Below are 22,223 nucleotides of genomic sequence, written 5' to 3' on the forward strand. Positions count from 1 at the left end.
TTGGACTTGTTACACCCACACGCTGAGCTAAGAGAGCAGGGATCACACCCAGGTGGGGAAACGGCTGGGCGGGAGAAAGACAGACAGACCAAAGCACATATGCTGGCGCTGGCTCAACAGGTTGGCTGGAGTTGCGCTGCACAGGGGTCTGCTATCAACCGCCCCCCCCCCCACCTATAGCTGGGCCTTCCAGGAGAGGTGGGGCCTCGGGGGGCCTTGCTCTGTCTCCCACGGGGCAGCTGGGAGACATTTATATCAGGCAGCTAACTTTTTCCTTTTAAATTTGAGACAGGCTCCTGCTATGTGCCCCAATTGGCAATCAACCTTCCCGCCTCGACCTCCTAAGTGCTGTCATTACAGTGTGAGCCACCGTAACTGCTCGCACCTGAGAGTTTTAAAAGGTGCGTGCTACCCAGCCGGTTCCCCATGGACGGATAGGACCCTCAGAAGACTCTCAGGCTAGGTTAGGAGAGGGCATGCCTTCCGTGGTCGCTACCGAACCGGATCAGCCCTGCAGCTAAGCCTGAATAGAGGTCGCTGAAAAGTCCACTGCACTCTGCTTGCTCCTCCGTCCGGTTTCCTGGTAGAAAAGCCCCCGAGTGGCCCTAGTGGGTCCTACCAAGTCAGACTGGGTGTCTGATGATCACGCTGATTTCCTGGCTTTCCCCTCACATCTAGTGCCAGGGTGAACTCCTATTTCCAGCAGGGCCTCAGGGCAACCGAAGGGGCCCAATCATCTTTTGGCTGAATTTTACCAAGCTATTGAATTTGACCACTGAACTAGAGAGGAGATTCTGTTTTCTGCTCTGGAAAGAGGCTGATAGTGGCAATGGAGACGGGTGCGGTGGGGTGGGAGTGGGGGTAGGGGGTGTGGTGTGGTGGGGGTGGGGGGTGGGGGAAAGGGGGTGCGGTGGGGTGGGGGGGTGGGGTAAAGGGGGTGTTGTGTGGTGAACAAGGCCACAGGAGGCCCTGCCAAGATCAAACAGCTACAGAAAACAAGGTGGCCTCTGCTCCAGGCACAGCACGATTAGTGAGATAGAAGCCACCCCAGCCCTCCTCCGCAATAGTCCCTGTGATAATTTCCTTCCAAACACCTTGCAATCAGGCGCTTCTCACAAGGGGCTATTTAAGTGACTGCATGGCCGGGAGGTCAGCACTAACCACCACCTTCCTCTCACTGCTCCGCACAGCCTTCTTTACCTTTGAGCCAGGGCCCTCCCAGGAGGAAGTGGCTGTGGGAGGTCGGGTGGGGTGGTGGAAGGTACCCAGAGGGCACCTGGTCTGTGCCACAGAGCCTCACTCCTCTTCAGAAACACCCCCCTAGGCTGTATTTGAGCACTGTGGTGGGGGGGGGGGGGGCCCAACGCCTGCTCCAAGGCTCAAGGGCTGATTGACTCACTGCAAGAAAAACAAGTGCTGACTTCCTGGTGTGACTGCCCACTGTCAGATCAAATCAAATCGACTCCCAGCTGAGGGCCGGCCATCAGTAGGCAAGAAGACTCCATGGGCTAGGGAACCAACCCGTCTCAGCAGGGGGTTCCTACTCAGGTGGCAGTGGCATTGGTGCCAAGAATAAATCGCTGGAGAGAGCCTGACTCTGTTCCTGTCTCTATTGAGGCCTGCAATGTGGCACATGGCAGCTACCAGCCTTGTGGCTACTGGGCATTGGAACATGCCTAAGCCAAATTGAGATGTACTCCATGTGCAAAGACTTTCTATGGAAAAGGAAAAAAAAAGGTTTGACTTCTTCAATATTAATGGCATACTGCAATGATATTTTGAATATATTGAGTTAAATATGATAGCCCCTCCTTTATATATTTATTTATTTTTATTTTTTCAAGACAGGGTTTCTTTTATAGTCCTGGCTGTCCTGGACTTGCTTTGTAGACCAGGCTGGTCTCGAACTCACAGAGATCTGCCTGCTTCTGCCTCCCAGGTGCTGGGATTAAAGGCGTGCGCCACCATGCCCAGCTAATGGCCCCTCTCTCACACACACCCCCTTTAAATTTGGCTTTTACTGCTGAGGATGAAGTCCAGTTGGTAGAGGGCCAGCCTAGTATTCATGAGGGCCCTAGGTCAATATTCAGCGCTGCGTAAACCCCAGTGTGCTGACACTTGAGTTCAAGCACTGGAAGGCAGAGGCAGGAAGAGCAGTCATGCAAGGTTGCCTCTGGCTATAAATAACTAGGGATAGAAGAGAGGGCGCAACAGTTAAGAGCTCTGGCAGCTCTTCCTGAGGACCCAGGTTCAACCCGTAGCACTCACAGGTTGGCTCACCGCTATCTGTGAAGTCAGTTCCCGGGGATTTGATGCTCTCTTCTGACCTAAGCTTTGCTTGCGTGTGGTGCAGAGGGAAGCATGTAGGCGAAATACTCACATAGGATGGTTTGGGGTTTTTTTTCCCCCCCTCTGAGACAGGGTTTCTCTGTGTAGCCTTGGCTGGTCTGGACTCAAATTGTAGACCAGGCTGGCCTCGAACTCACAGCGACCTGCCTGCCTCTGCCTCCCTGAGTGCTGGGATTATAGGTGTGCGCCACCACGCCTAGCTTCACGTAGAATTTAAAATTTAAAATAAACAAATTTGTGGTTTCTAGCAAACTTGATAATACAGGTGAGGCTTGCATTCATAGCTGGTGTCGGAATTCTCTGAGATACAGGTGGGTGTGTGGGCCATGTTTGTTACCCCAGCACTTGTGAGTGGATCAAGAGTGTGCAAGGTCATTCTCAGTCAGGTGACAATTTCAAAGCCAGCCTGGCCTCCACATCTATGGCGCAGAGGCAGGAGACTAATGCAGAGCTTGAGGCCAAGCTACCCTATGTACTGAGTTCCAGGCCAGCCTGAGTTCCCTGTCTAAAACAGGGAAACAAACAAAAACAAAAAAACCTAGTAGCCTAGCTCTGACCTAGCTGTTGAACAGGGGGCACCCCAGGTGCCCACCTCCAGCCCCTGGGACATGGTTTCTGCTCCCTGTCCCCTGTCCTGCTTCCTCCTCTGTGGATCCAGAGGTTTGAAATCAGCCGAGTTCTCCAGTCCCCCTCGCCCCGTGGTGATTTCAGTGGCAGTGTGCGCATGCTCCTAGTCTGCACCACTGCCTGAGGTGGGCAGCTCATGTGAAACCATAGGGTCTGAAGAGGGCTGAGCAGACAAGTACAGCTAGGCCCCAGGGGGCGTTGGGCAAGTATGCCAGGGCTCAAGCCTCCTCTAGCTCAGGAGTCCCTTCAGAGGGCCTTGTCGCCTGCCTGGGAGCAGATGGTGGCAATTAACTCTCTTTTCCCTGCAAGCAGAAAAATTGCCCTCAGTTTGCACAGAATCTACCATCTGACCCTTGGACAACCTGAATGACTTCCTTCCCTTATGCTCTTTGCCCCAGCAGGGCACAGAGGAGCCACCCACCAACAGGGCCTAGAGAGGACAGCCAGCTGGGGGAGTTAGAGGGAGAAGCCTCCCTCTGTCAGGCACAAGGTTGAGCCCCAGGAATCCGCAGGGCTGTCTGGGGGAGGTTCATTTGGCAGTGTGTCTGCCTGACAAAATGGAAAGCCAGAGGAAGGGCTGCTTGGAGAGGAACAAAGGTGGCACAGGCCCCTGACTGGGCAGCGCAGGGAGTGTGTGGAGGATACACGTTGCTCCTCTTCCGGGGCCTTCTACACCAAGGGACTAGAAACAGCATTTAACAACTACGGCCAAGCCTCCTGTCACAGTGCTCAGGAGAGTGACCCTTGAAAGTTGCCCTCTAGCAGGGCATGGTGGCATGCATGCCTTTCATCCCAGCACTCGGGAGGCATAGGCAGGCGGGTCTCTGAGAGTTCGAGGCCAGCCTGGTCTACAAAGTGAGTCCAGGACAGGCAGGGCTACACAAAAAAACCCTGTTTCGGGGATGGGGTGGGGAGTTGCCCTCTGACCTCCACACCCACAGAGTATGGGTACACCCCCCCCCCCGTAAGAGTAATTTAATTTACATGTCATTTTAGGTGTTTTTTTTTTTTTTTTTTACCTACACGAAACTAACAATCCCTCTGGAGACTTTGCAGAGCCCTTCCTGTGTAGATGATGCAGAGGGGAAGTTAGGCATGCATACCGGATAGCTGAGTTTTGGGCCTGCCCAGGAATACCCCAACCACAGCCATTGTGCAAGTATGTCTAAGGCTAAAAGAACAGCAGGTTAGATTGTTCCAGTTGGTGCTGTCAAGATGCAGGTGGCTCCCAATTTATTCTCCCCAAGCTTTGGCGCATCGACAAATCCTACAGATAAATCTGTTTCCCATCTCCCTGTGACAACAACTGTCTTCTAAGGGATTAAAAAAAAAAAAAAAAAAAATCAGCAACAGCACATGTCTTTGCTATCTTTGGGTATTTTCTTACCCTCTGAGTGTTCAGCGTTTAGGAAGAAGTGCTTCCTGAGGTCCAAGGTAGGCTGTCAGCTCACTGCTTGGTTGCTACAGCGGAAGGCCTAGCAACGTCCCACCATGAGCAGGGGTTCTAAAAATTCACTCTTGACAGACATAAAGAAGAGCTGGGGGAAGGGACGTCTATCAGGGGAGGCCATGATGGGAAAACCACCCAGGAGTCTAAAGGCCTCCTGCACCTGCCTGCTTTCCCAGCAGAATCTTCACTGCCCATCAGATAGGGATGCTGAAGCTGACGTGTGGCTTCGCCGAGTCCTCTCAACCCAGGGAGACAGACAGGAAGGGAGGTGAGCCACAATAAAACAGGGCCTACCTCCTGGGCCTGAGGACTGTGATACAGGCTGCCTCAGTGTCCATTGAGTCCTGCCTGTGGGAAAGAATTAGAGAGCTCAGCCCTGAGCTCTGCCAGGTCCATTTTCTCATGTAAACACATTATGTGTGTCACCCAAATGCACTCTTCTACAGCATTATGCCATGGTGAGCATAAGGCTGACAATGCCAGTGCTCCTCAGGGTGCTGATGAGAGATGCTGGGAGAAATATACAGCCTCAAGGAAGAGAAAACCATTGAGCAACCTTCAAAGGGAGAACACAGAATACTGTGTGCTTCTATCCCTAATCATTTGGAGTGTGGCTCCCCACAAAGCTGTGCTGTAGAGGAGTCCCCCTCCCCCACAACAGGGCCTCAGGGCAGAGACTGGGTGCAGGGAGGCTGTAAGGGCAGAGGGGGAGGGTAGGAATAAAGGCCCCGGGCTTCAGTGACTCAGCCATAGAACACCTGGCCAGCATGTGCAAGATCTGGGTTCTGTCACCACTCCCAAAGGAAGATGCCATGACCCCAGCACCCCCTCAGCCCAGCTGGACACTGAGCAGAGCCTTCGGGACTAAGCTTGGCTGTCAAGCTGTAGCCATCCATCTTGCCGTATCTTCACAGCGGAAAAGGAAACTCTTAAATCAGAGACAAAAAATACTCCGAGCCCCAGGACCACGTTGCTAAACAGCTCTGCGGCTCCTTGACGCCCAAGCAATTCCTGAGAGAGAACACAGTCTCCCAAATGCCTTCAGGCCAGCCCAGCATGCTTCCCGTAGCCCAGCATGTGTGCTGGGATCCACCCTCAGCCCTCAGTCTGTTCTGCTCTGCACCACATGGAGCCAACAGTTCAGTCCTGGTGGATCTCTGCTTTCCAGAGGCGCTGAGAGGAACTGGTGAAAGCCAGGTTTATTCTCATCGCTTTCTTGTGATGTCTGTTACTGATGCCATAACAAAAATTAAGGAAAAGTATGTCCAAAGAAAATGGCGACAGGGTAAGGAGGGAAGCCGATGAGAACGTGGTAGCATCTAAACTTACAGATGGGGACTCAGAAAACTGCCTCCAACTCCCATGTGGTACCAGCCACCACTGGCTGCCATCAAGGCACGCACTTGCTCTTGTGGTGCAGTCAACCAATTCCCGGGAGAGCTGGTGGCGGGTGAGGGGACAGGAAAGAACGGGCACAGTCTCCATCATCTTTGCCTTTAATAGAAGATTTGGTTTCGTCATTTACGAGTATAACATAGTTAAAAATAGAGCGCTCTGCTTGTTCTTAGAGGAGGAGGTAAGGCTGACCATAACTCTGGGTGACACTGCCCATGTTTCAGTCACTGACAAACTTCAGGGGATTCTGGACGCGCACAGCAAGGAGTTCATTTCAAATCTGTGGGACTGGGGACACATGACAAACACTCCCAAGCCCCCCAAGCCTGGTGTGGACCCTTGAACACATACTGACCAAAAGTAATCAGCCATGGCTTGCAAGGGTCAGGACAGCAGCAGTTCCCAGGAGGCACAGGGGACAGAGAGACCCCGACTCTGGGCCCAGAAGATGACAGGTTACAAAAGTAAGTCACAAACACACAAGATGTAAGGACGTAGGGCTGAGGGAGCTGAGCTCCGCCCGGGCCAACGCAGACTTGGATTTAATGCCACGGAACTTGCCCGGTCCATCTCGTAATACAGAGTAAGTCAGGACCTCCCTGCCCTTGAGGAAGAGCCTGGTTAGCTCCTGAATCCAAAAATGCCCTTGATGTATCCTGTGAGGCCACTCTTGGTCTTCTGCTCCAACTTGTCCTCAAGGGGTGGGAAGGCCACATGGTTGAGGGCCAGGTCAAAAAACAGCGGCTTGCAAGGGATGGGCTGGAATCCTGGTGGGAAGTGCACGAGGTTGGCTTGCTTGGTGACGAGGGAAGGGTCCAGGCAAAAGGTCTCAAACCGTTCAACCAGAGGCTGGAAGACAGATCAAAGCGTCCATCAGAAGGCCCGAGCAGACCTCTGCTGGGCTGGGCACGCAGTAAGCTCATCTATTCTTTCAGCTGCAGTTGTGTGTGCGCAGGTTGTGAATGAGGTCTGAAGACTAACTCACACAGCATGCTCCCAAGCTCATTTTGTGAAACTGTTCTTACTTCTTTTCTGTGTGTATGAATATTTTGCCTGAATACATGTATGTGACCTACTTGCACGTCTAGTGCCTGCGGAAGGCAGAAGACATCAGTGGCTCCCCTACAAGTGAAGTTAGAAATGGCTCTGCGGGCTCTGCGGCCGGGCGGCGGAGCACACCTTTAATCCCAGCACTTGGGAGGCAGAGGCAGGTGGATTGCTGTGAGTTCGAGGCCAGACTGGTCTACAAAGCGAGTCCAGGGCAGTCAAGGCCACACAGAGAAACCCTGTCTCGTAAAACCAAAAAATAAAAAAATAAAAGAAATGGCTCTGCGCCACCATGTGGTGCCTACCTGGGTCCCCTGCAAGAGCAACAAGTGCTCTTAAGCACTAAGCCATGTCTTCAGCCTCATGTGTCCCCAGCTTACGTTAGTTACTGACACTGGGCATTAGGCCTTCCTCCACTTCCCTGGGGGAGATGGACAACTAACTAACCATCTGGGTGGCTTGTGGGTGTCTGGGCAAGAAAAAGGAGGAAGTAAGGGTATCGAGAACCACAGCAGAGTGCTCCCTGACTCCCCAAATGCCAGAGCCGGTCTTACCGTGTTGTCTTTGACTTGGGAGGAGGCCTCTGCTTGATGGGAGTCGTTCGCATCTGAAAATCCACAGGGATTCAGTAAGAACAGGGACGTGGCACATTCTTGCCACAATAAGGCTTTTCAGCAGCGTGACAGGCATGGCTCTAAATCTCAAGTAGAGCTAGTCAGTAGGAACAGAGCGAGAGAGCCACTGTGGTCACCCCACAGCACCTGCAGAGTTTGGAAGATGCTGGGGAGAAGGGACAGTGTGACAGGCTTTTCAAATTCCTTTACACAGTTCAGTCCTAGGCAATAAGGCTAGGAAATAGCAAAGCTAAGAGATTAACCCAAACAGCGTTTTTATAGAAAAACAGTGGTGTAGGGGGTAGAAGAAGAGTAGAGGGAGCCTGGGACACAGCAAGACCAGGGCGGTGGCTCACCCAGGATGGCTGCAGCCTGCAACGAGCACTTCTCTGACCGAACTTGAGTGATGAGCTCTTGCACATCAGGCAGGTCCTGCAGCAACAGAATGCACACTCAGCAGCAGGAAGCGGGGCGGTGAGCCACTCCGCTCAGAACCACTGATGGAGACGCGGCTTCCTAAACTTTGCCAGGTGGTTGCAATGAGTGGCTAGTCTGAGAGTAGGTACGTGAGGCCTGTTCCTCTTTAACCGGAGAAGTGGCATTCCCCGCCCCATACCTTCGGAAAGGCTTTTGCTCTTCAGTCATGGTCGACTCTGAGCTTGCTCTGCAGCCTAGAATAGTTTCTGACTCGTGATCCTGCAGCCTCTGCAGGGCAAGGGTTACAGGTGTGCCCACCCACAGCTGGGTGAAATGGCTTTCTGCATAGCTACGCCCTCCTTAGGCCTAGAGCAGGGTGAGTTAGAGATGATGACCCAGGATGACGGGAGAAGGGCTGCCAGCTGGGGTACGCTCACAGTCCCCACCCCTCACTAGCGCTGGGAGACAAGGGGAGGCCAGCAGCTCACCTTCAGGCTGTTCTTGAAGGCTCCCCCATCAGAACTAAGTTCATTTGCATATTTCAGCACTCTGTCATACAGGACGAGGGCTTCGCTCCACTTCTTCACCAGCACGTAGGACTGAGCAATGAAAAAACACCTGATGGAGAAAGAGTCATAGCATTCTAAAGCAACCGTGCCCGACACCACGGCTGCCGTCCTTGCTGTCAGGCTTACTGTCCAATCTGGAAACGGGACTCTGGACTACTGCCTGGGAAACCCCAGCCCTAGTCCTCTGCTGCCAAACTCCCGAGTGCGCCCCAGCAATTTCAGATGGCTCTGCAGGTCCAACACAAGCCACTGTCTTTCAGTGGCTGACTGCAAATGAGGCAGTTCCCATGGATGGTGGCAACTACAGGGAGGCAGGAGAGGAATGCTGACTAGATTGAACATAACCCCACTCACCACTGTCTACATGTCTGAGCCTTAATTGCGTATTTACCTCTAACCGTCTTTCTTCAAAAAGCCAAAGCAAAATTCTACGGGGGCCCAACCTTGGTGTTGCCCTTGACATAACAGAAGGGAGCACATGAGCAGACATGGCTGCCTAGGGAGGTGAGGGCCAAGGGAAGGTGACAGCATGCACTCTCCTCCCTTGCTGAGCAGCCACTTTCAAGACTCATCTCAGGAACTGAGACGCTCGGTTTCACCCCAGCTCACACTCCCTCAACTGGCTGCTCTAGTTTGCCAACACCTCTCCAATGCTTGGCTCTTTTACTGCTTTCACTGGGAAGGAAGAGAAGGAAACTACGGTTAACCCTAAAGTCTATCAGAAACGTAGATGAAGAACTCCGGAAACTCCTGCCTGCCATCTTTGCTGAGGATTTTCTTTAAAGGCACTGGGCAGACTGTCCTCTGTATAGCTAGGCAGCCCCAGTTAACACAATGACCGTGTCTCCCACAGGGCAGGACATGGCAGGGACCTTACTGCTGGGATGCAGAGCTGAGGCCTCTCATCTGAAAGACATTACCTGTAAGCTTTGAACACCAGGGTCTTGAGGCCTATTTCTTTCTGGAAGGTTCTGTCCTCTTCTAAGCCAGGAAGCTGCAGCAACTCCACGAGATTCTGTATAACAGATGCAACAAGAAAACCGTAAGGAGAAGCCCCACCTGTCCTTATCACAAGGCCTTTAGGAGCAGGTGAGGGCAAAGACAAGTAGAGTCCACACTCAAAGTAATGGGAAGCCAGTGACGTGTGGCCTGGCAGCAGCTGCACCCAGTGTCCCTGCCCTGCCCATACCAAAAGCCTATGTGTCCTTTACCACTGAATTCACCAACCTTCACAGACTGCTTGGACTACACAGACTGGAAAACCTGCACTTCAGATTGGTCCACTCATTTGATGGTAACAGGCAGCTTGTGTGCACATATACTATGCACACATGAGCACACGCACACGGAGGCCAAAGGTCAACATCAGGCATCTTCCTTAATTGTTCTCTGCTTAATTTTTCCTTCTTTTTTGAGACAGAGTCTCTCTATTATGTAGGTCTGGCTGTTGTGGAACTCACTATGAAGACAGACCCGCTGGCCTCGAACTAACAGATCTACCTGCCTCTGCCTTCCAAGCACTGCGATTAAAAGTCACCATCACACCTAGTGTCAACTTAAAAAAAAAAAAAAAGGACAACAAAAAAACTTATTTATTTATTTTGGGATTAAAGTCACACACCATCATGCCCAGTGTCTTATCTATCTATCTATCTATCTATCTATCTATCTATCTATCTATCTATCTATCTACCTATCTACCCATCCATCCATCTAGCTAGCTGTTGTTTTTTCCAAGATAGGGTTTCTCTGTGTAGTCTTGGCTGTCCTGGACTGGCTGGCTTTGTAGACCAGGCTGGCCTCAAACTCACAGCAATCTGCCTGCCTCTGCCTCTCTGAGTGCTGGGATTACAAGCTTATGATGTATTTATTTGAATGTGTATGTATGTTTGTGTATATCACCTGTGCAGGTGTCCAGAGAGACCAGAAGAGGTCATCGGAGACTGAGGAGCTGGAGTTACAGGTGACTGTGAGCCATGTGAGCTGAGTTCTGGGAAGGATGCAGGTCTACATAGCCCAGGCTGGCCCGGAACTCAAGAGACCCACCTGCCTCTGCCTGGGAGTGCTGGGATTAAGGGTGTGCACCACTGTGTTCAGCAGTGTCTTTAGCACTGCTGTTGTTTTAGAGAGTAATTTTATCTTTATTTATGTGTATCTCTGTGTGTGTCTGTGTGTGCCCATGGAGGCCACAGGTGGGTGTTGGACTCCCTGGAGTGCTATGTAGTGTGAGCCACCCCACAGGGATGCTGGGAACCAACTCCTGTGCCCTGCAAGAAGTGATAATGTTCTTAATCACGGAGTCATTTCCCCAGCTCATAGCAAGTACTCTTTTTTTTTTTTTTTTTTTGCTTTTTGAGACAGGGTTTCTCTGTGTAGTCTTGACTGTCCTGGACTCGCTTTGTAGACCAGGCTGGCCTCGAACTCACAGCGATCCACCTGCCTCTCAAGTGCTGGGATTAAAGGCATGCACCACCACTGCCCAGCTATTGCAAGCATTCTTTAACTGCTGAGCAGTCCTTTAAAGCCCCACCTCTCTCGCCCACCTGGCTAGACCAGCTGGCCATTGAGTCCCAGGGTCCCCAGTCTTTACCTAGTGCTGGGCTCACAGGTGCTCACTGCTAGGCCAGGCTTTTTACGTGGACTCTGAGTGAGGATCCACAGTAAGGTCTGGCAGCAAGTCCTCTCCTGAGCCACTTCCCCAGCCTATGGTCTCTGCTTTTCTGGAGATGATTTAGCCCAGGCTGACCTGAACACAGTACATAGCTCGCTCGGGCATCCCAAGTGTTAGGATCACAGGTGTGACTCAGCACGCTCGGCTTATGTGTAGCAAGCTCACTAAGAGACCAACCCTGGCAGGCGGACACAGCATGGACTCCGGTGTGTGGATGCCCCAGTACCTGTAGAGTGTCTGACACAGCACAACGGAAGTACTCAGCGACCACCTGAGGGCACAAGTATCTACACCTTACAATGTCTGAACTTTGGAGTAGGAGGCTTCGTCTTCCACAGGCTACGGGCACTCCAGGCTCTCAACAGCCCTCCCTCCACTCTCCAGATCATTTTGTGTTCAGCCCAGCGGAGGGCGGCTGCCTTCCCGTCCCACAGGCTACCTGCAGAATGATGTCATAGAGGCGGATCAGGTCCTGCGGCCTGGGAGAGCGCTTGCTGTCATCGTCCGGCTGCTGCTGCAGCAGAGCCCGGTGCAGGCCTTTGGCCATGTTCTCGTTCCGCCTGATGGCTGTGGACAGCTTGATGTAGGTCAGGTAGCTGCAATGCACCACATGCCAGCTCAGGTTACACTCAAGGAGGCTCACGCTCCGGGAAGAGGACTAGGCTGACTGGGACTGACTGAGGGGCGGGAGGTTGGAGGATCACACAGCAGGGCTACCTGGCCCTGCACAGAGCTCCTGGATTCAGAGGACATTGCCAGTCCTCAGAAAGCAGCAGCCAGTTTCTAGGGGAGGAGCAGGGCAGTGTGCTATCACCACGTGGCCCCACTCACACTAGGAGAGGCCACACATGGATGAGAAGTGAGAAAGCACAGCGGGCCCCCAGCCCGGTGGAGCATGTGCAAAGCAGGGGAGACTACAGCTACAATCGGCACAGCAGTACCTTCTGAATGATGAGAGAAGCATGGGAAGAATGCTAACACACCTGAAAAGTTAATTCTGAGAAACAGGTGAGAAGATTATGAGAATTTCCTAAAAGTTGCTATTATACACAAGAAGATACAGGTTTACAGACTTTCAGGGAAACACAAAAGCTACCTAATTCCTGACTCCTCATTTTTGCCCCAAAGCTGCCCTCTCACACGTGGAGAGCTTAGGAGAGGGGGAACTCCCACTCTAACCAGCCACCTCTGAAGTGGGAAGGTGACCTCAGAGCAAAGGCTTCAGGGTCCCCCACCTGTCCTAGTCTGAGCCGGGGTGAAGGTTCAGAGGCCTTGCTCCGGGTCAGGAGGTGAACTCAGGTGTGACTCTGGGGCTCTAAACCACGCAGACTCGACTGCCGAGCTCTCCAGGAGCCTCTTTCTCCTCAGGATGACTAAACACACCACAAGGGCCTGAGTCATCTGACAGTCAGTTTGACATTCACAAATACCAAACACCCAAGAACGGAGTTCAAGTGTGAGAAGAGAGGAGTGTGTGTGTGTGTGTGTGTGTGTAAGAGAGAGGGGCGTGAGAGGAGGGAAACAGACAGACAGACAAAGCACACACACGCGCGTGTGTGTGTGTGTGTATGTGTGTGGCGGCGGCGGCTGGGGGACTAAGGTGCCCTGCCACTGTGGCACACGCGCCCATGGCTCTGTATTTATGAGAATCATCCATTACTTTCAACAAACAAAAACTGAAAACAGGGGCAGGAAGAGCTGAAGACAGGAGCATTTCACTGTGTAAGTTATAAGCAGTGGGCAACAAATTAACATTTCGCGGCCAAATGCAAAGGAAAGCTGGGCGAGGAGTGGGATTTTCTCAAGTAATATGTTCTTCTTCAGTGTGTTAAAAAAAAGATGCTCTGAGCTGGAATACTAGGCCTCATGTGCTCTATGCTAGCTAGACTTGAGGGCCACCCTATCTTTTAAAATGCACCCCTCCAAAAAACCAAAACAAACGAAACAAACAAAACCCTCCCAAAACTAAACCAAACAAAAAACAAAAAATGACTCTCTTAAACTGAACAAGATAATTTAATTTCAAAAGAAGAGAAAGAAGGCGGGCGTGGTGGCGCACGCCTATAATCCCAGCACTCGGGAGGCAGAGGCAGGTGGATCGCTATGAATTCAAGGCCAGCCTGGTCTACAAAGCGGGTCCAGGGTCCAGAGAAACCCTGTCTTGAAAAACCAAAAAAAAAAAAAAAAAAAAAAAAAAAAAAAAAAGAAAGAAAGAAAGAAAGAAAGAAAAATGAAAGTGGTAAGGGGATTTTATTTTATTTATTTATTTTTGGTTTTTCTAGACATAGTTTCTCTGTGTAGCCCTGGCTGTCCTAGACTTGCTTTGTAGACCAGGCTGGCCTCGAACTCACAGTGATCCACCTGCCTCTGCTTCCCGAGCAATGGGATTAAAGGTGTGCGCCACCATGCCCAGCTGATAAGGGGATTTTAAACAAGTACAGGAAAGAGCACAGAGGGCCAACATGTCATCTCAGGCCTGCAATCCCAGAACTTAGTGGACTGAGACAGAAGGATTACTGTGAGTTAGAGGCAAGTCCAGGCTGCATAGAAGTCCCAGGCCAGGCTAGGTTACATGTTAAGACTCTGACTCTAAAACTAAGTAAATCAAGAGTAGAAGAAAAGCAGCGAGCGGGCACAAGAGGGCAGTGCGAAGACAGCCGCAGGAGCAGCAGCAGCAGCAGCAAGCATGGTGAGCACAGCAGACAGGGTGGTGGCCATGAGTGCACTGGAGGGAGCCAGGCAGACCCTGGCCTCACACCCAGTCGCAGGTGGAATCATTACATGCAAAGGTGACATAATGTGCCGCGGTTGGAGAGGGGAGGGGGTGAGCTCTAGGTCACAGCGGCTCCAAAGTCACTGGCTGAAGCTGGGTGTAGTGGTTCATGCCTGAAATTCCACCATGCTGAAGACCGAGGCAGGAGGATTCCCAAGAGTTTGAGGCCAACCTAAGTTATCAGTGAGATCCTGCATACACACAAACAACAGCAACAAATCCAAAGGCTGGAGCGATGGTCGAGCTGGTGAGAGAAGCACCAGCTAGTGAAGGTCCACGCTACACTGGCCTGGACACTCCGTGTGGGATGCCAGAGTCAGGTGGGTTTCTATGAATTTAAAGCTAGCCTGGTCTACACAGTGAATTGTAGGATAGCCAGGGCTATGAAAAGAGACTGTCTGAAGCAAACAGGAAGGTAGGGGGATCAAGAGGCAGGCTGGCAGTTAAGAGCACTGGCTGCTCTTGCAGAGGACTAGAGTTAGGTTCCCAGCACTCACAAGGCAGCTCACAACCATCTGTGATTCTAGTTCCAGGGGACCCAATGTCCTCTTCTGGCCTCCATGGGCACATGGGATGCACAGATATACACGCAGGCACCCACACACATAAAATACAATTTAGAAACTTAAATGTATATAAACACACACAAAAGTAAGTGAGTCCTCACCTGTGCAGGTACTGGAGGTTAGATACCTTCCCCGACTCTCCATCAAGGGTATAATCTCTCTGTTTCTGAAAAGGGAAAAAGGCACAAAGTAACTCGGACCCTGGCTCTCAGCACCCTTCAACTACTGTGGTCTATATCTGCATAGCGCCACAAATTCTACCAGGTGTCATGCCCTCAGAAGCCAGCACCTATTAACATCACAGAATGACAAGGTTACCCAGCTGCCAATGACACCCAAAACCTGGCTGAGTGACAGAATGCTAGGCCACACCTTTCTGTTGGAGCAGCAGTTGAGGCTTCCTGTCCTCTGCTCCCTGTGTCTTACCCCAAACACAGTCGTGCCAGCTGTGGGGACATGTACCTGTAATCCTGGCTATTCATGAGACTGAGAAAGGAAAAGCCTAGGTCTGATTATAGCCTGGGAAACTTAATGAGATCTTCGCTCAAACTACTTTTTAAAAACCCAGAAGACTTGCCCAGCATGCATAAGGTCCTGGGTTCAACAAGTAGAACTATGAAACAGAAAAAGCAGCCAGATCATAGTCTAGGGTCTACTTTAGACCCATATTCTACTCTCCCTGGTGTACCCTGTGCTGTCACACCTGAGCGAGGCTGAGGACCAGCCCCCTAAGCCACCTACATCCTTGTCCTCTGGCACCCAAGGAGATACTACTGTGTGTGATGGAAGAGACTGCAGCTACGAATACGTCAGTCTTATCTTTTTCTTTTTTGATTTCTCGAGACAGGGTTTCTTTATGTAGCCTTGGCTGTCCTGGACTCACTCTGTAGACCAGGCTGGCCTCAAACTCATGTCCAACCACCTTCCTCTGCCTCATGAGTACTGGGATAAAAGGTATGCGCCACCGTGCTCAGCTTACTTAAGTGTTTCCAATTACCAAACTGGTGGTCCTCCTGCCTCAGTCTTCAGAATGTAAGTCACAGGTGTGCACCACCTCACCTTTATAGCCATTTCTGGGTAAGCTAAAATGCCCTTTAAGAACAGGTGAAAACCAGTCATGGCTACCAAGCTCTGCAAGCCCAGCCATCCACAGGCTGAGGCAGGGGCATGAAGTGCAATCCATCTTGGGCTACACAGTTAGATTCTGCCTCAACAAACACCAACAGGTGGAGTCATCACAAAGGAGAGACTAGGGTGTGGTGACATGGAAAGGTACAAAATGGTTCTTTTATTTTCAGTCTAGATGCCCAAAAGGATCACAGTAATGACACCATTAGAAAAGGGGAGTCTCCCCATCACCCCAAAAAAGGACTGAAGAGACGGCTCAGCAATTAAGAGCACTGACTGCTCTTTCAGAGGTCCTGAGTTTAATTCCCAGCAACCACATGGTGGCTCACAGCCATCTATAATGTGATCTGGTGCCCTCTTCTGGACTGCAGGTGTACATGCAGCCAGAGTGCTATACACATAATAACAAATAAATCTTAAAAAAAAAAAAGAAAAAGAAAAAGAAAAAAGAAAAGGGGAGCCCCAGGCACCAGGAGCGCTCCTGGAGACAGAGGCTGCAGCCCCGGATGACTATGAAGAAGCCATGAGAATGAGTTGTAAACTGACCGAGCCTCCCCAGGCCTCCGCTGTTTGTAAGTTCTCACTTCTACAAACACCCCATGGCCAAGTGATGCACAGTGACCCCAGGACCACCCCTGAGGAAAGGAAAGACTGGGGAGGACCCAGAACAAGGCAGGTGTCTGACCTGGTCAGGCTTGAGCTCTTCCCTTACGGCCTGCAGGGCGTCTCGGCACTCACTGAGCATGGATTCGAACAGCCGCTCCTTCGTTTCTTCACTTTCAGCCTAGACGGTAGCAAATGGAGCAGAAGACTGTTTTAAGCAAACCGGAGGAGGGCAGAGTAGTAACTGATCCTCCCACCACACCTGCCCCAGGGCTGGAGAGACAGCTCAGCGGTTAAGGGCCCTGACTGCTCTTTCAGAGGACCCAGGTTCAAATCCCAGCACCCACATGGCAGCTCACAACTGTCTGTAACTCCAAGATCTGACCCTCTCACATAGACATACATGCAGGCAAAACACCAAAGCACAGAAAATAAATGAAATAAATAAATAAAGTTATATATGTGCTTGTCTGTGTATATGCACGAATACAGTTGCTCATGAAGGCCAAAAGAGGGTGTCAGATCCCCTGGAGCTCGAGTTGTGAGCCACCCAACACATGTGCTATGAACTGAAGCAGGTCCTCTGAGAGCGCAGGAGCCCTCACGGCCTCTCCTACACGGCACTGTGCTGTGATGCTCTTACCTTCATACTGCCGTGGGGACTGTACTGAAAGCGTGACACACTGAGATCAGCCCCAGCTGCCGGCCCTGGCACTGAGTGTCTCCCCATCAGACTACTTACCTCTGCTAAGGCCCGTCACCTAGCGTCCCTGGAGAAGCCTACAGCGCCCCTCAGGATGCTCCTCCTCACACTGAACAACAACCAAAGTTTCTTCCCTTTTCTCTTGTCCACCTGTTGCATGGCAGCAGAACTGTCCCTCCCTAATGAGAACACGCACCCCACCTCCGGCCTCAGTGACCAGCAGATGCACAGTTCCACAGCATTCACTCATCAGGCCACACAGAGAGCAGTGGGTGAGGGCTACAGCAGGAACGGGTGACCTTAGAGCTGCCGTACTGCAAGGTCTGCTCCCAGTAGGGGTGGTGGCTCCTCCAAGCCTGAGCAGACAGTTTCCTCCCTTTGCCTTTCCCCAGAGCCCCTGCTGTAAGGGTAGAACTGCACAAAACTGGTTGGGGGTCAGTGAGGAAATGTGAACAGTCAACATGCCCAGCCATGACAACCCCCCGAGATGGCATCAGTACGGCTCAGAGTGTGTCTGCAAACCTTTATAAAGGACAGCCAAGCTGCAGTTCCTGACTTCTTTTAGAATCGAGCAAGAAACAGACATTACTAATCAATATCCAACCAGAAAGACACTTCTCCTAAGTATCTGGCTAAATTGTCTCCTCTAGACACTGTGACAAATGTCATAGGTGGCCAATTCTGAGAACAACTTTTGGGTTCAGACAGTTGACAAGAATAAGGTGACAGCCTTTGTACAAAACTAGGTGTCACCCTCTGCTACACAACTCAGATAAATGACAATATTATTCATTAACCGAATGCCTGCAACACCATGTTATCCGATCTAAAGAATCTGACTGAGCAGGGGAGCCACAGAAGGCAGAAGGCTGATGGACCTGTGCCACTGGCAGACCCACTGAAATGAAAACAGCAGCATTCCACAGTTCTGTTTGACTTTCCACAGAGCTAACAGCCGACCTGAAAACATCAACATTTAACTGGCCTCCAAAGAAGCCCAGACGCCCGCTCAGAACACCCACCCCTGTAAGAGGCAAAGGAGCTCAGAGAAAACTTTCTGAAGAACACTTGTGGTTTTCCCACATTTTATAGTACAAAGAAATCTCTGTAAATTGTGCAATCTAAACCAAACAGACCCTACACTTAGGGGTCACCTGGCGTTTCTGTCCCTCACTACCTGAGAACAAATGAGGGCCATGGCCTCCTGTACCTTGAGGGCAGCAAGGCTTCATCAGCTCACCTCCACAGCAGAGCAGGGCCTGCTGGCCAACAGACATGCGGCAGGGGCATGCGTTCTCACAACTCTCCGCAATGCAGCCAGCACTCGTAGCTGCGGGGACTAAATATCTGTGGCAATTGAAATAGAACAATACAAACACAGCACCGTGCTGTCTGCTGCAACTCCAGGGAAGGCGCCTCATAAACACATAGTTAAACTGACCAGTTTCTCACAGCAGGATCACAGTAGAACCGTGACAACTGAGCAAGATATCTGAGAACCCACGGCACCACTTAAGGATCAAACAGACACCACAGAAGGTCCGCCCGAGAGCCCACAGCATGCCCCTCGGGTGGTTGGGGTGCAGCTGTCTGGCAATGGGTGATAAATGGTAGGAAATGTTAAACTTGGACACTAAGCCGCTTCATGCCTTCCCCGGCGGTAGACAGCTTTCGATGGCCATTCGTGCGCTAGGCCCCAATGAGGGCTTTCTGAAGACATCCCACAGCAATGAAGGAAAAGGCTTATCGGCTGTTTCCCATGTGCCACCTACACTTGTCAGTGACTCAGAGCCCACCAGTATCTGAGAATGTGCCGTGACTGTTCCTGCCCAGGGCAGTGCCTCCAAACAGGAAGTCTTTATATATTCAGTGCTCACATTTACTCTAGAGCCTATATTTGATGCCAAGATGACTCGCGAGAGGAGACACACCTTTCAACATGCAGAGGCAGGACTCTTCTCCCACATCCCAGGCCTCCAGATCTGCTCCCAGGCCAGCAGGGATGCGTTCTCAACACAAACAGCAAACTCCCTGCATAAAAACATGTGGCCTGGCCGGGCCCTGTTCCCAGGTGTGCCTACGGCACGGTGTCTGGGGCCTAGAAATGAGCTACTTACTAGTCTCATGCAATCAGTAAATCTTAGATCTGTCTTATGACACTCCGAACGTTCAGGGTGCACTCAATCTGCCAGTGTGCAGACAGTTGGCTACAGTGTCTCCTGCTATTAAAGAGATTCCTGGGTTGTTTTCACTTGTTGGTAGAAATTGTTGGGAGACAGTGGTGTGTGACTAAGAGACACAAGGCAAGCCTGGCCACATTCCCCACCACACCCACAGGAGAGACGTGGGGACAGGAACCCAGCCTCACCCAGCCCTGAGAGAGAGGTCCAGAGGAAACACAAGGAAATATGGTAAAGAAAGGTTGGGTTTTGTTGTTTTTTTGTTCATACTTTTTTTTTTAAGTTAAGGTAAATGTTCTCCATTCTACTCAGACATCAGAAAGGCAGAGCTAGCTCACCAGGGACAGGGACAGCCTTCAACTGAGTTCAACCACTGGGACCCACGTGCGGGAGGGAGGAGGCGGACTTCTTAGGTTGTCCTCTGACACCACCTGTGTGCTGTGCCATGCATGTCTCCCTCATCCCCACAGAAAGTACATGTAAGACCTAATAATAATCCCAGGAAGAGACTTGATACCCTATGAGCATATAAAGGGGGAGGAAGTCCCCCTCAGGCACAGTCATAGGGGAGGGGAGAAAGGGGAAAATGGGAGGGAGGGAGGGAAGAAGGGGAGGATACAAGGGATGGGATAACCATTGAGATGTAACAAGAATGAATTAATAAAAAAATTATTAAAAAAAAAAGACATAATAATAAATAAATAAAATGAAAACAGGCTTGTTGGTTTTTTTTTTTTCTTCCAGAATTGAAGGGGGTAAAAATCAACAAGCTGGTATTAAAGGCCAGAGTCTCACTGTGTAGCCCTGGATGGCTTTGGAATCACAAAAAAATGTCCGCTTCTGCCTCCCCAGTAGTAGGATTAGAGGGTGCTTGCCACCAAGCCTGTAGACCTGAGTTCAATCGCTAGGAAGCACACTGTGGAAGGAGGAAACGGACTCCCTTTACATTGTCCTCTGACTTCCACATGCATACATGTGACTGCACACATGGTAAAAAAAATAAAATATAACAAAAATTTAGTGGATATACAGTGTTGGTAGCTTAAGGAATCTATTCTCCATAGAAATTAAAAACATGGAAGGCCTTTAATACCAGCACCTGGGAGACAGAGCCAGGCAGATCTCTGTGAATTCAAGGCCAGCCTTGTCTATAGGGCAAGTTCCAGGACAGCCAGGTATAATGCAGACAGATTTCTGTGAATTTGAGACCAGCCTGGTCTGTCCTACTTAGAAAGTTCCAGGCTTCAGAATGAAAAGTATTTCAAACAAAACAAACCATGGAAAGGGGCTGAGGGCTCCATGGCAGAGCAGTTGTCTAGCATGCTTCAGGGTCTGGATCTGATCTCAGTCCTGCACAACCAGAACCACCAAACAATAAAACCACTTCACGTAGCAAAGCTATGAGCCATGTGCAGCGCAGGTCTGATAACACAGCGACAGGGGGCTACCTGCTACTATGTGTGCAATGAGACGGATAGGAAATAGAATGCCGATGCTAGGAACACACACTTAAACTAACGACTGGGTGAGGTCACATGGTTGACTGGATTTTCTTTTTAATTAACTCAAGTTTAGAATGTGGCCACTTTATCTTTTTCCTTCCCAGTATCATCAAAACTTTGGTCAATCTTGGACGCCTTTTTCTTCCTGGTGCTCGGGGTGGAGCTGAGGTATCCAGCGACTGACGAGCTGCACCCTAGCCCTGGACAGCATGCTTTAGGCTTGTCTGTCCAGATGTCAGCCCTTAGTCACAAGAACCCAAACATGTATCTATGTGTGTACCCACTCACAAAATAAATAAATGCAAAACAGAAAACCTAAAAGAGTTAGTTCTTCAGCCTTGTAGTTTAGGAAAAATGAGCCTCGTGGCGCTGTGTGTCGCTCAGCTTTAAGGAAAGGAGAGGAGAGCGGCTGAACAATGCGCTCAGCTAAACGCTGCCCCCGACCCCCAGCAGCCCCTGTGGACAGTGGCTGCAAAGTGTGGCCGCTCGACACCCTCATCAACACAGGCTGCAGCAGACAACCTTGGCGTGCACCACTAACTGGCAGGTATCAGACACTCTTGCCCTGAGAGGCCACAGCACCTCAGCTCCTATGGGGGAGCTCTAAGGGGCCGTCACTGCCGCCTCAGGGGTACCCCTGGAGCTCTATGGCTGGGGTGCCACCTGGTTGTTCACAGCCACAAACAGGTAGTTATGTCAGCGAGTGGCTTCAAGTACAGCTCTGCACTGTTATTACATGCACAGCACACACAGAACAAGAGATTCTGGTCCATCCAGGGGCTCCTGAACGGCCAGGGTGAGACGGAGCCCTGAGGGCGAGAAGTGAGGGCATCAAGTCACACTCCAGGAGCCCAACAGCTGCTGCTCCACCTGCTGGGCTGAGTGTGGCCCTCTGGTGAGCCAGACTCTTAAAGCTCCCTTCCCCACAACTGTCACTGTAAACAGGCTCAATAAATGTGATTTTTGACTCCAAAACAATTATATCAATAATCTCTACATTACCAACTCCCAAACAGCTTTAAGATAATTTCTATTTTGGGGAGAGGAACACCTGAGTAGCATTACATCTTGAGCTCTAGGTGACTCTCGGATACACATGGACGCCAGCACCATGGGTCCACCCTCCTCACCTGGACAATGGCGGCTTCATTGTCGGCCAATCCCAGTAAGAAGATCCTCACTTTGTCAATCTTCACGGGCACGGTCCTCCCCCTCCACTCCACTTCACTCATGGTAGCTGCCTGCTTGGCTCGGGTCTGAGTGATCAAGGCCTACAAAGTAGTTTTAAGAGTGTAAAGCTTTCAGAGTGGCCTTGTGACAGGTGAGCAGAGCGCGCCTGTCAGCTGTCTCTCCAACCCACACAGCACACCAGAGAGCACACAGAATTTCCACTTGTTTTACATTTTCCCTGGTATCATGAATTTTAGTTGAGGGAAAGTCAAAATTCTTCCCCCTATTTTTTACATTTCTTATTTTTTCTATGAATCTATTACTTGCTCAGGGAGAGAAAAAGACTGCCAGGTTTAATGGCTCTTTTTCCCCCCCCAAGACAGGGTTTCTCTGTGTAGCCCTGGCTGTCCTGGACTCAATTTGTAGACCAGGCTGGCCTCGAACTCACAGCGATTCACT

The 22,223-nt window shown here is 50.9% G+C and overlaps 1 protein-coding gene across 1 annotated transcript in view; it reads right to left on the minus strand.

Annotated features, from left to right (window-relative positions):
• Window positions 1–5,885: 5,885 nt before the first annotated feature.
• The window catches only part of Srp68 (signal recognition particle 68), a 31,256-nt gene continuing 14,918 nt past the window's right edge, over window positions 5,886–22,223 (minus strand). Inside the window, exons 8-16 of the mRNA XM_051159087.1 lie at window positions 21,725–21,865; window positions 16,292–16,390; window positions 14,580–14,644; window positions 11,579–11,735; window positions 9,389–9,483; window positions 8,388–8,517; window positions 7,839–7,914; window positions 7,423–7,475; window positions 5,886–6,670 (exon numbers count right to left, since the gene is read on the minus strand). Coding sequence (XP_051015044.1) covers window positions 6,443–6,670; window positions 7,423–7,475; window positions 7,839–7,914; window positions 8,388–8,517; window positions 9,389–9,483; window positions 11,579–11,735; window positions 14,580–14,644; window positions 16,292–16,390; window positions 21,725–21,865 — 1,044 coding nt within the window. The 3' untranslated portion in view covers window positions 5,886–6,442. The remainder of the gene's footprint in view (window positions 6,671–7,422; window positions 7,476–7,838; window positions 7,915–8,387; window positions 8,518–9,388; window positions 9,484–11,578; window positions 11,736–14,579; window positions 14,645–16,291; window positions 16,391–21,724; window positions 21,866–22,223) is intronic.

This window comes from Acomys russatus, chromosome 16 (assembly GCF_903995435.1).
Source record: "Acomys russatus chromosome 16, mAcoRus1.1, whole genome shotgun sequence".
NCBI classification, from domain to species: domain Eukaryota; kingdom Metazoa; phylum Chordata; class Mammalia; order Rodentia; family Muridae; genus Acomys; species Acomys russatus.